This window comes from Equus quagga, chromosome 20 (genome assembly GCF_021613505.1).
Source record: "Equus quagga isolate Etosha38 chromosome 20, UCLA_HA_Equagga_1.0, whole genome shotgun sequence".
In the NCBI taxonomy this organism is placed as follows: domain Eukaryota; kingdom Metazoa; phylum Chordata; class Mammalia; order Perissodactyla; family Equidae; genus Equus; species Equus quagga.
The window spans coordinates 43,596,261-43,608,755 of NC_060286.1; the positions used below are offsets into that span (position 1 = coordinate 43,596,261).

Below are 12,495 nucleotides of genomic sequence, written 5' to 3' on the forward strand. Positions count from 1 at the left end.
CTGTAGAGTAACTCGTAGGCAAGTGAGCCCCGACTGTGTGTGAACTCCATCCCAATATTTGTATGAGAAGCTCTGGAATTATCTCTTTAAAGACTTAAATTACACTGAAGCTCAGATCATCTCGAAAAAGAGGATCTGGAGCTTTGTAATGTTGGCACTCGTGATAAATTAGCTTCTCATGATGCAGTGCTTTTGTCATGTGTTCCTTATGCAAATAAGATGCCAATACCAGGATGGTCCCCACTGAGTTCCTGCAGAGCCTGCCAGTCATTTTGCTAAGCGGTCACGCCCCCGTCACTCAACAGTTGTGTCTCTCCAAGAATGCCACTGGAGTCCAGGGCAGCCCCACGATTCCGAGGGCTCTTTTGGAGTCTTTTAGCAAAAACCAGAAGAGGGTTGCAGTGTCCTCCAGGAATGGGACAAAATGGGGTTTGGGTGACCTGGGCACATCACCATTGAGCCTTTTTCTCATCCTGATGAAAATCCAGGTGGAAGGAAGGAAGGTTTTTATGGACAATTTACCTTTAATGGAGGCAGGCAAAGGAAGAGACTGTGAGGAAAGGAGGAGGAGGAGTCAGGGGGCCTTGCCTTTTGGCTGGGAACTCACCTCAGAGACCTGCGTGCTAATGGTCAGTCTCTGGGGATATGTCACCTGTGCTTGTCCTGTTCCTCTGTAGAGACTGGTACAAGCGTAATTTTGCCATCACGTACTTCATGGGAAAAGTGGCCCTGGAGAAGATTTGGAACAAGCTTAGACTGAAACAAAAGAAGACCATCAATTAGGAGCCCACCCTGACCCACCCGCCCAGTGTCCGAGTTTCCACAAGAAACAGCTGGTTACAGGAGCCCGCTTTATCAGTGCTCTAAACACCCATAAGTGATCTGAGTCCACCACCTTCTTTCTGGGGGCCCCTTGGCTTATGTTTCAGTGCAGGGCAGGCTGGGAATCCGCGGGTCCTGGGGTGCTGTAGGCCACCTGGCTTCACCCTGACTGTGGACACCAGGCCGGCTCTCAGTCACAGACGTCATACTAAATAAAAACCCAATCACTGTGTGCCTGTTTTCTGTGTTTTTGAATTGTACCAATTTGAAATAAAACAATATAAAAATATTAATAAAGTTTCGCTTAAAAAAGTGGGCTCCACTGTTGGGAATGATTTGGAAGCTGGCTGCCGAGTGAACTGGAAGCTGCCACGTGTCCCCACGGGCTCACATGACCAGTGAGCCGGGAATTATTGGAGGCCCCTGGGTTTGTACCCTGATGAAATGCAGCTGTCCTGGGATGCTTGCCCTACAGACTTGAAGCAAGTGCAGCTCCTGTCAGAGACCTCAGGTGACTGCAGAGCCACCTTGAGAGAACTTTTCTCCATTTACTCGAGTGAGGGAAAGCCTGTTTCCAGAGTTTTCCCCGACAACTTGCTCTGGATCACACTCCTCTGTTTTTTAAATTCTTTTGAAACCACAGTTGTTTGAAGTAGGATTATATGGTTTTAAAATGAGGAGGCTCTCTTTGTACTGCATCCTGGAGCCGTGTGGCATGGGGTCACAGCTTGCAGGAGGGGATGCCTGCCTCAGCAATGGGGAAGTGGCCTTCAGAGGCAGGCCAAATTAGCCAGCGTGTCCTCTGAGGATAGACAAGATATCTGGAATTAACTAAACGCCACTTGGCAAGTAGTTTTTATTCCAAAATGAGGCATGACAATAGAGTCACAAGACTGGATTTCTTCTGTGACTTATAAACTGCTGCCACTGAAGATGATTTCCAAGGAGAAATTCCAGAAACCAGGAGAAGCATATCACCCCACCCCACCCCCCGCACTGAGGCCTTTAAGGGCTGTGCAGATGGATGAGGGTGAGTGTGAGAACCCGAAGAGGAAAGCCCGTGCACCACGTGCCACTGGAGAACCCTGCACTGGGTCAGTCACGCTGTGGGGCAGTTAACCCAGCTCTGCTAACCAAGGTCCCCGGAGAGTGGGGCGCGTGGACCATGAGGTTACCCAGAAATAACACTGTATCGTTAATTCCTGCCACTCCCTCTGCTAAACACAGGTTCTCAGCCTGACACCAGCGTGTGTCACACTGTGTGCAGCTGCAGAGAAACAAGGGAAAAAGTGATAACCACCAGGGTTGGGGTCCCCGGACAGGGGCCCTCTGTTCCGTGTGGGCGAGCCCAGCCCAGAAGGTATGAAGCACTTCCTAGCTTTTAATTCCTCCTCTCCCATCAAATTCACTGACTGAAGGTCATTTAATGGTTGTCTTCTCCCCGGGCAGTGTGACGTTGGCATAAACAACTTCCAGTGGTATCATTTCTAATTCTTTTTGTACATCAATTCTTAGAAATTTTGAGGATGACTTTCCAGAGTAACAGCAAAAAACAAGTGGATTGTCTGAAAGGAAATTTGTTTTTTGGGAAAGTGAATTCCAGCATGGGTGGTGACGGTGTGGGTATGCTCACGGCATCCTTGCAGACTGTAAGAGATACATCATGTTTTGTCTTACATGTTACTGTCTGTGAAGGCAGAGGGAGAGGATGGAAAGTGCGGGTGTCTTTTGTAATCTGTGGGACTGTTGAACAACTGTGCAGGATCTGCTGTTCATAAAGGGCCTTTCCAAACACAAGGGTTTGGAAATCACAAGGGTCCTGAATCACACCCTGAGATGCTGAGACCATGTGCCAGAGTTCTTAGCCCGGCGCTCCAGATAGCTTGTGTACTGCGTCCTCGAGCACATGGGTTCTGCCCTTCAGCTGGTGGCTTGGCGGTGCATTACCAGCATTTACACTGAACAAGAGCTTTCACCAACTAGCTCTTCCGGGCACGTTTGATAATTTACCTCCTGAGATCCTCAGGGCTCCTAGAGGCAAGCCTCTTGAGGTTTCAAGGAACAGAAACTTCTTCAAATAAGCTCTGGTCGCATGGGGGGTAGGAGGGGCAGGTAACATTAGAAGGCAGAGGTCTCCAGAAGCAGACCTCCTGAAGCGAGAAAGCCTGAGAGCCAGGGAACGCGATGCCCCCAGTGTCTGTCAGGGGCCACGGAGCTCTGTCCACCAGTGCCACCCTCCAAGGGTGGGCTGGGCCTTGGGCAGGTCTCTGTCCAGTGGGCAGGCATGGGACAGCAAAGTGACCAAGGTGACACGGTGCCGTGCAGAGTCTTGAGGTTCTTATCCTCACCAGAGCCCCTCTCATCTGAGGCGGTGGAGATGCTGCCTTCACAGGTCCAAGGGTGCTTTCTTTTAAGAAACTTAAAAAGAGCGAAAAACAAACATATGTTCTATATTCTGACAAAGGAAAGGATAAGTGATTCTTTGACTTTATAAAGTAACAATTGAGAAAGTAAAGCATTCTTTGAAATTGTCAGAGGGAGCAGTGCCCCACGGTGGTAGCGTCCTGGGCCGGGTGAGCTGAGTTGTGGGGGTCTTGACACCCTCCTACCGGAGGGATAGAGAGGCCTTGCGGGCGCAGGAGGACTGCTGCTTAAGAGCCAAAGGAGCAGCATCCACAAGTCCCAGGTTCAGAGTCCCAAGTAATTCTCCTAAAATCGTTTCCACTTGGCGTAACTGACATGGTAGTTAGATATTGAGGACTGGCAGGAGAGCTTTAGCAACTCAAGACGTAAGTGTGGTTGAAATCTCAGTAACCTGTGTTGTCCTTTTGTAAGAACAGTTTAACTTAATGCCGACAAGTTTGACTTGACTCATGGTGTTAACTGTTGCTAGGTTCTCAAATGCTCTGAGTGAATTAACGAGAAGTGACAGTGTTGTGTTCCTGTCTTGGATTCTTAAACATTTAAGATTAAATGATTGTGGTAAATGTTGCTTCACGTCACAAATAAAGTTATTTTGACTCTAACATTTGTATGCTCAGTTAAGGAAATGTTAGGTTAAGACAGTTCTCTGTCACAGCCGTATTCCAGTAGAGTATTTTTGTGAACTTTTAAATAATTACAGGATAAAGGTTATCTCAGTGATGTATCTTTTCCTGCTTTTCCCTTTGATAAAATTTAATGCTTCTGTTTTCTGGATTAAGAAGTAAAATAAAATTGAGTCTCTTTTCCCCTGTGTGTGTTGGGTGCTGTTTGTGGACATTGGTCTTTTAATTGCTCATGTTCACCCCCAAAAAAGAGAATCCAGGTGTGGCCATCAGAAGTGGCAGTGGGCCTCGGGGCCCAGGCTGGCTCAAGTCACTGACAGCGGGACATCTCACCACAAAGTCTTTCCTTGTTTTGTTTTAATCCTGATAATATATTGGGAAGTCTGCCTCCAGGAGGAACAGTGAAGCGTCTTTGTAACGTGATTGCACTAGAGCGGCGTTCCAGGGCAGACTTGTCTGCCTTCAGGCCCATCTCCAGGCCTCAGCTTCCTGGCTTGTAATTATGCACACCTGGCAAAGCCCCAGCAGGGTGTGACATGGCATCTTAGGTACAGTGTCGGCACTTAACGGGCTCCTCATAAATCTAAAATGATAGCGACTAGTAATAACGTCCAAAGCAACTGGTTCCTGACCACCAGAAGGCCTCGGTGGGGCAAAGTTGACTGAAAGCTGGCCCTTGTGCTGAGTCGAGAGCAGAGCCCCCAGCACCAGCCAGGAGTTTAGTAGGAAAGGCCTTTGGTCTCTTCCATGTCCCGGAGCTGTCGGCACGCAGTGATGCTCAGGAGTTATCCATGGAGCATTGGTCCTTCCTGTTACCCCTCCCTGAATGTCCACACACACTGGCTCCCTGCTGGCAGCCTCGCTCCTGGCTCTTTAAAGAAAGCAAAATTGCATCTTTGCAAAGAAGCCTTGCTCTCAGGCGTCGGCTGGTCTGGCTTTGGCGTGTGTTTTAATCCTTTGTCCCTCCAAGGGCTCAGCTTTGACTAGCCCTTTTTCTGGCCAGCGCTTTAGGCTGTTTTCACCCAGAGAGGCAGCGGGGCACTGCTGTCTTTGTACTCCAAGGCTTCCACACTGGAGGAGGGCAGAGAGCCACGGAGGGTCAGCCCAACCACCCTCTGTTCTGTAAATTTGCAAAGACTTGATTAATGGGGAAATCACAGAACTTGTGGGAAATTGTATGATAAAATTTTCTGTTTGATGATTTTTTTCCCTACAAGCATTGCTTTTTTTCTGTTTTTAAAAACCAAAAAATGACGTTTTTAACGATGCCTCCGGTTAGAAAACTGGAACAGTGCAGGGAGGAGCAGACTGCAGAGGAACAGCCTTTCTTTATGGAGAATCAACTTTCCCAAGGAGAGGCTGGGGGTTCCTGCTCAGAAAGCCCACCTGATCGGGATCCACTGGAGACTTGGGCTTCTGGCATCGTCAGGGCTTTTCCTCCCTGTGCAGCCGAGCCCCCTGGGGATTGCTTAAGTCCTGTTAGGTTCCCTCACAGGCCCTGTTGTACATGTATAATTTTTTATTGCAAAATAATTGCCTTTCAGCAACTTACATGCCTTCTTTTTTTTTTTTTTTTTGAGGAAGATTACCCCTCAGCTAACTACTGCCAGTCCTCCTCTTTTTGCTGAGGAAGACTGGCCCTGAGCTATCATCCATGCCTATCTTCCTCTACTTTATATATGGGATGCCTGCCACAGCATGGCGTGCCAAGTGGTGCCATGTCCGCACCCGGGATCGGAATCAGCGAACCCCGGGCTGCTGAGAAGCAGAACGTGTGAACTTAACCGCTGCGCCACCGAGCCAGCCCCCCCCCGTTTACCATTTTTAAGTGTGTAGTTCAGTGGCTTTAAGTCCATTCACATTGTTGTCCAACCATCACCACCGTCCATCTCTAGAACTTTTTCATCTGCCCCAACTAAAACTTTGTCCCTAACTCACTCCCCACTCCACTCCCCCGGCCCACCACCATTCTACTTTCTGTCTCTATGAATTTGTCTACTCTAGGGACCCTATATAAGCGGAATCATACAGTATTTGTCTTCTTGTGACTGGCTTATTTCCCTTAGCATGGTGTCCTCAAGGTTCATCAATGCTGTAGCAAGTGAAGATGGGTTTGTTTGCAGACAGACAGACCGGGTCCCAGTCTCAGCTGTGGCAGCTAAGCCCTCTGAGTCTCAAACACTACTGGAGACCAGAAATAGCCCTCACAACACAGGCCACATGATGGCATTCCCTTTGGGGTCCTGTGAGGACAACAGGGTCCTTGCTTTCTCATTCATTCAGCAGCTGCTCATGAGACCCGCTGCCTGCCAGGCCCTCTTCTAGGCACTGGGAATGGAGCCGTGAATGAGACAGCCCTCACGGGTCACAGTGCCCTCTTGTTTACTTAGGGCCCTGTGCCCATGTGGCAGGGACAGCTGCCCTCCTGGCTGGGCAGTGCCCCTGCTCAGACATTCTGCTCACCTCACTGGTCTTCCAGGAAAGTAATTTCTTTCCTTTCATGCCATGGAAAAGAAATTGATCAGTCCTCCCAAAATGTTTGGGCTGTTTCAGCTGTGTTTGTAGCCACTCGGGTATTGATTTGCAATGATCATTGTATTCACTTTGTCCTGAGTCAGACCTTGGGTGGAAAAGTACAGAAAGAGCTTCTGGAGGGGGGGATGAGATGGATGGACGAGATTGGCAGGTGTCCAGAGGTGGTTTCTATCCAGGTCTTTGGGGGTTCTAAGCTCTCCCAGGCCCATCCCTCCTCCCCATACCCTAGCACACACTCACACCCAGAGACAGGTTTGCCGTCAAAACAGATCCCCAGTTTGGGGCAGGGTGGGAAGATTAGTACAAAGCCAAGGCCGTAGGTGGAGAGGCAGAGAAGAGCTGCTTGTTTGTTTGTTTATTCCTTTATCTCTGCACACCCCGCAGGGCCCACCAGCCACAGCTGGACGAAGGAGCAAAACAGCCCTGGGCACCGGCTTGTGAAAGGTTGATCCATCTGCTAGGAACACCAGGGCAAACAAGATTTTTATTTTTATTTTAAAAAGAAAGCAACATCCCAGCATGTCCTCGGTGCCTCCCCAAGCCTGGCTGCAGTAGGCAGGACGTCCAGTACAGCCCTAGCCTGCTGGGGCGTCCACTCTAATGGCAACATGGCAGGACGGTCTGGCAGGGCCACCTGCACAGACCCAGCTCCCACACCATGGCTGGGAACTGTACTTCCAGCTAGAAAGTGGGATTTCCTGTCAGCTCAGGGTCCTGCTGCATCTTGCTACAAACTCCAGAATCTGACCATCTGGTCGTGGATACACGAGGCCCAGCAGTCACCGAGAGCTGTTCCTGTGTTCATCCCCCTCATTCCCTCCCCCAAGTGCCTCACCATGCTGCCTGGCACAGAGTAGGCCTTGGACAACGGTGCTAAACCAGTGCAGCCCCTGGATCCTTTTACCAAATAATAATAATAGGGAGCTGGTATAGCTATCTGCCAGGCACAGTTCTCAGAGTTTTGTTTATGCAGATTTGTGGCATCCTCAGACCAGCCCTTGAGGGGTCCTCTCCTCACGGCACCCGGCCAGGCCCGCCAGGCTCTGTCCAACTGCAGGTTGGAATCGGGACTCTGTTCTGATTGGCCCAGGTGGGCTGTGGCCCCGCCCCTGGCTTATCAGATGCCACCAACGGGGAGGATGGGTGCTGTGAAGCCCATGCTTGGAGCTGTCATTCATTCAGTCAATGAAATGCACCAAGGCTTAGCACACATCAGTCACTGCCACACGGTTAGGGGTCATCTGTGAATAAAACTGGCAGAAATCTAGAGGGTCAATGTATGCAGTAAATAAATCAATTATATAAAAGGTTGCCAGAGGTTCAGTGGTGTGGAAAAAGAGCAAACGGGCTGGGGAGTTTGTGGGGAGCAGATGGCAAGGGGGCGAGATCTGGGCAAGAGTGACTAAGGCCGTGGGACTGCAGTGAGCCTGGCAGGGCCAGGAGCAGCAGGCAACTGGTGTGGTTGGGCGGCAGGAGCCAGGGAAGAGGAGGGTGGGAGGAGGTGGGCCAGGGCCTGCCAGCCACCGCACAGACGCTAGCTTTTCTCCTGAGTGTGCTGCAGAGCCACTGAGGGCTCTGAGCAAGGGACGGCCACAGCCTGGTCACTCTGCCAGGGGCCCGGGGCAGAGTGGGGAGCCCCATCCAGGCCACAGCCAGGACCCAGGTGGCTCCTACAAGGTGGTGGCTGGGAAGATGGTGAGCTGGGAAGTGGCCTGTCCAGTACAGGAGCCACTAGCCACACATGGCTATTTACATTTCAGTTAATTGAGTGAAATTAAAAACTCAGGGGGCCCAGCCCAGTGTCCGAGTGGTTAAGTTCACATGCTCCACTTTGGCGGCCCAGGGTTTCGCCAGTTCGGATCCTGGGTGCGGACATGGCACTGCTCATCAAGCCATGCTGAGGCGGCGTCCCAGATAGCACAACCAGAAGGACCTACATCTAGAATACACAACTATGTACTGGGGGGCTTTGGGGAGAAGAAGAAAGAAAAATAAAAAGAAGATTGGCAACAGATATTAGCTCAGGTACCAACCTTTAAAAAAAAAATCTCAGCCCCTCGGTTGCACTAGCCTCCTTTCAAATGCTCGATAGCCACACGTAGCTAGTGGCCACCATATTGGACGTCACAGATGTGGAACAGTTCCATGATGGCAGAAAGTTCTGTTAGCGCTGGCCTAGGAGGTGCCATAAGGCATGCTCTTCTTTCTTCTGGGGAGGCCGGGGCCCAGAATGTGAGAGTGTGGGCTGGGCAGCAGGTGGGGCGGGGTGGAGCTGGGAGTCAAGGAGGGGATGTGAGAGGCTGTGTCACTGGGAGGACAGGTGGGCTGTCCATGTGAGAGTCAGTTCAACTGGAAAGGGCAGTACCTGACTGAGGGAGGAGGGGATCCAGAAGATGCTGCTGGCCAGGTATGGCCATGAGGCTTTTCCCAGGACATCTAGTGAGAAGTGCCCGGTTTTCCACACTGCAGCCACGGCCATGTGGCTGGTGAGCACTTGCAATGTAGCTGGTCTGAATTGAGATGTGCTGTAAGTGTAAGCTATGTACCAGATTCCAAAGACTTAGCATGAGAAGAGGAATGTAAGCTATCTCATTCATAATTTTTTCTTATTAATTACATGTTGAAATAATACTTTAAATATATTGGGTTCAGTAAAATATATTATTAAACAGTCTTAAAAAGGAAGGAAATTCTGACACGTGCTACAACATGGGTGAACCTTGAGTACATTATATGAAGTGAAATAAGCCAGTCACAAAAGGACAAATTCTGTATGATTCCACTTATATGAGGTGCCTGGAGTAGCTGAAATCATAGAGACGGGAAGTAGAATGGTGGGTGCCAGGGGCTGGTGGGGGATGGTTATTTATTGTTTAATGAGTATAGAATTTCAATTTGGGATGATGAAAAAGTTCTGTAGTGATGGTTGCACAACATTGTGAATATACGTAATGTCACTGAATTGTACACTTCAAGTGGTTGAGATGGTAAATTTTACGTTATGTATATTTTGCCTCAATTAAAAAAATTTCTGATAAAATTTGCTGAAGAAACAATATATGTATATATATTATTATTTTATTTTATTTTATTTTTTTGAGGAAGATTAGCCCTGAGCTAACTACTGCCAATCCTCCTCTTTTTGCTGAGGAAAGCTGGCCCTGAGCTAACATCCGTGCCCATCTTCCTCTACTTTCTATGTGGGACACCTACCACAGCATGGCTTGCCAAGCGGTGCCATGTCTGCACCCAGGATCTGAACCTGGGAACCCCGACCGCCAAAGTGGAACGTGCGCACTTAACCACTGTGCCACTGGGCTGGTCCTATATTATTATTTTTATTTTTATTTTTTTTAAGATTTTATTTTTCCTTTTTCTCCCCAAAGTGCTCCTAGTACATAGTTGTATCTTTTTAGTTGTAGGTCCTTCTAGTTGTGGTATGTGGGATACCACCTCAGCATGCCCTGATGAGCGGTGCCATGTCTGTCCACGCCCAGGATCCAAACCGGTGAAACCCTGGGCCGCCAAAGCAGAGCGCACAAACTTAACCACTCAGCCATGGGGCTGGCCCTATATTATTAAAGTTATTTTCACTTGCTTCTTTTTGCCTTTTTTACTGTGGCTACTAGGGAATTTTAAATGACATTGTGTAGGCCAGCCCTGGTAAGTTCAGCGTGCTCCACTTCAGTGGCCCAGGTTCCGTTCCCGAGCATAGACCCACACCGCTTGTCTGTTAGTGACCATGCTGTGGCAGCGGCTCACATACAAAAAAAGAGGAAGATTGGGGATGGATATTAACTCAGGCGAATCTTACATAAACAAACAAACAAATAAATAAATAAATAAGTAGATGGATGGATGAATGAATGAATGACATTGTGGCTCATATTAGTTTCTATTGGGCAGCGCTGCTGCATTGGGCACAGACCCCGGGGGTCTCTGTGGTCCAGAGGGAGAGACAGGCGAGAGTGACCCAGCACAGAGAGCCCTTACAGAGAGGCCTGAACTGCCAGCAGGATGGGCTCGGCCTCCCAAAGGAGTGACATTCCAGCTGGGCCTTGGTGGGTGAGCTCATTTGCCTGTTCAGAAGTTCATGTCAGCGGATGTTTTCTTTTTTTTTTTTTTGGTAGGGGGCTTTCCCTTTTTTCTCCCAAAGCCCCTCGGTACATAGTTGTGTATTTTCAGTTGTGGGTCCTTCTAGTTGTGGCATGTGGGATGCCGCCTCAGCATGGCTTGATGAATGGTGCCGTGTCTGCGCCCAGGATCCGAACCGGCAAAACCCTGGGCCACCGAAGTGGAGCACGTGAACTTAACTGCTCGGCCACAGGACCGGCCCTATTTTTTTTTCTTTTTAAATTTATTTTATTTTATTTTTTTTGAGGAAGATAAGCCCTGGGCTAACATCTGCTGCCAATCCTCCTCTTTTTTTTTTGCTAAGGAAGACTGGCCCTGAGCGAACATCTGTGCCCACCTTCTTCCACTTTATATGTGGGACTCCTACCACAGCATGGCTTGCCAAGCAGTGCCATGTCCACACCTGAGATCCGAACTGGTGAAACCCGGACGGCCAGAGCAGAATGTGCACACTTAACCCCTGCTCCACCTGCCTGGCCTAATGTTTTCTCATTTAATAGGGCCTTGCTAGGCACTTGAGAGTAGCCCTCGGCAGGTGAGGCAGCATCTGGCCCGTGTTGGCTATCCCCAAAACAGCATGTGCCAGGACAAGCCAGGAATAGTTCGCTTCCTTATCCCTCCCCTTTCACAGGCCCTGTAATGGATCCACACTGAGAACAGAACAGCAGTTTATCCTTCAGCACCTCATTGGCCTCGTCTGTAAAATGGGCAGCAGCAGTTTGCGTCCTGAAGACGGGTGGACCAGCTGGGTCTGCGAAGAGACTGACTGTAGTGAGGGCCCCTGAAAGAGGCATCCACATCCGAACCCCTTGTACCTGGGATTGTGACCTTATTTGGAAACAGGGACTCTGCAGATGTGATTAAGTTAAGGATATCAGGAGGAGCTCATCCTGGATTTAAGGTGGGCCCTAAGTCCAATGACAAGTGTCCTTAGAAAGGAGAGGGCTATCTGAAGCACAGAGATGCAAAAGAGAAGGCCCCGTGAAGATGAAAAGAGAGATCAGAGGGATGTGTCTTCAAGCCCCAGGGACTCATGGAGCCACCAGAAGCTGGAGAGAGGCCTGGAACGCGTTCTCCCTCCCAGGCTCCAGAGGGAACCAAGCTACCTGCACCTTGGTTTCCGACTTCTGGTCTTGAGAACTGTAAGAGAATAAACTTCTGTTGCTTGAAGCCCCCAGTGTGTGGTCATTTGTCACGGCAGCGACAGGAGACGTGCTCTGATGGGTTCCAGACTGACAGCCGAGGAGGACAGCAGGAGGAACTCAGGCATTTTGGAGTGAGTGTGGGTCAATGTGCGGTCCTGGAAAAGGAGAACCAGATTTATGTCTGATGGATCAGCATCTTCCAGAATGAATCAATAGGTGAAACTTTCCAGAGGCCCTGCTGAATCCCTCTTCCTGAATCTCACCTCCAGAGCCGACAACGTGGGGAAATGCTTTACTCTTATTTGCGGTAGCAGTGTGTGGGTGCTTGAGTTCAGTCCAATGACTAGCTCTGAGTCCAGGCCTTTTGGCCAGTTTCCCTGGGCGTAGCCTCAGTTTCTCCATCTGTAAAGTGGGATAGTGCTCCCCACCCTGGCTGGTGCTTGTGGGAAATGGGTGTGAGGCCCTTCGTGCCAACACGTGGGACGAAGGGTTGTCTGTGGTTGCTGCGTTTCTGTGCAGATGGGGATCGGGGTCCTGGAAGTGAGGGACAGAGGCTGAGGGCGCAGCTTACGTGGACCTGCCTGGCCCAGCCACAGTGGGCTCACCCCAGGATACTGCAAAGGCTGGGTTTTCTTCTTTTTAGCTCTTTTTCAGCAATGATATATCCATTTGTGCATTACCTTATTCAGCGTCTGCCCCCTGTACCTTCGGTCCTGTGGAGCTGAGAAGAGCCTGGCTGGAATAGGAGCGCATCCCAGAGTATGAACGTGGGCAGGGCTGACAGCCCTCAGTGGGTGGGCAGCCGGGGTCTT

The 12,495-nt window shown here is 49.8% G+C and overlaps 1 protein-coding gene across 7 annotated transcripts in view; it reads left to right on the forward strand.

Moving 5' to 3' along the window:
- LOC124231092 (cytochrome c oxidase assembly factor 8) overlaps positions 1–11,708 on the forward strand; it is a 42,181-nt gene extending 30,473 nt beyond the window's left edge. For 5 of the 7 annotated variants that reach the window (XM_046647756.1, XM_046647754.1, XM_046647752.1 and 2 more), the window contains one exon: positions 11,170–11,708. In XM_046647756.1, coding sequence (XP_046503712.1) covers positions 11,170–11,323 — 154 coding nt within the window. In that variant the 3' untranslated portion in view covers positions 11,324–11,708. Of the gene's footprint in view, positions 1–677; positions 1,055–11,169 lie in introns of those variants that run through there. The other 2 variants (XM_046647757.1, XM_046647755.1) reach the window with 1 other exon arrangement.
- Positions 11,709–12,495: the final 787 nt, after the last annotated feature.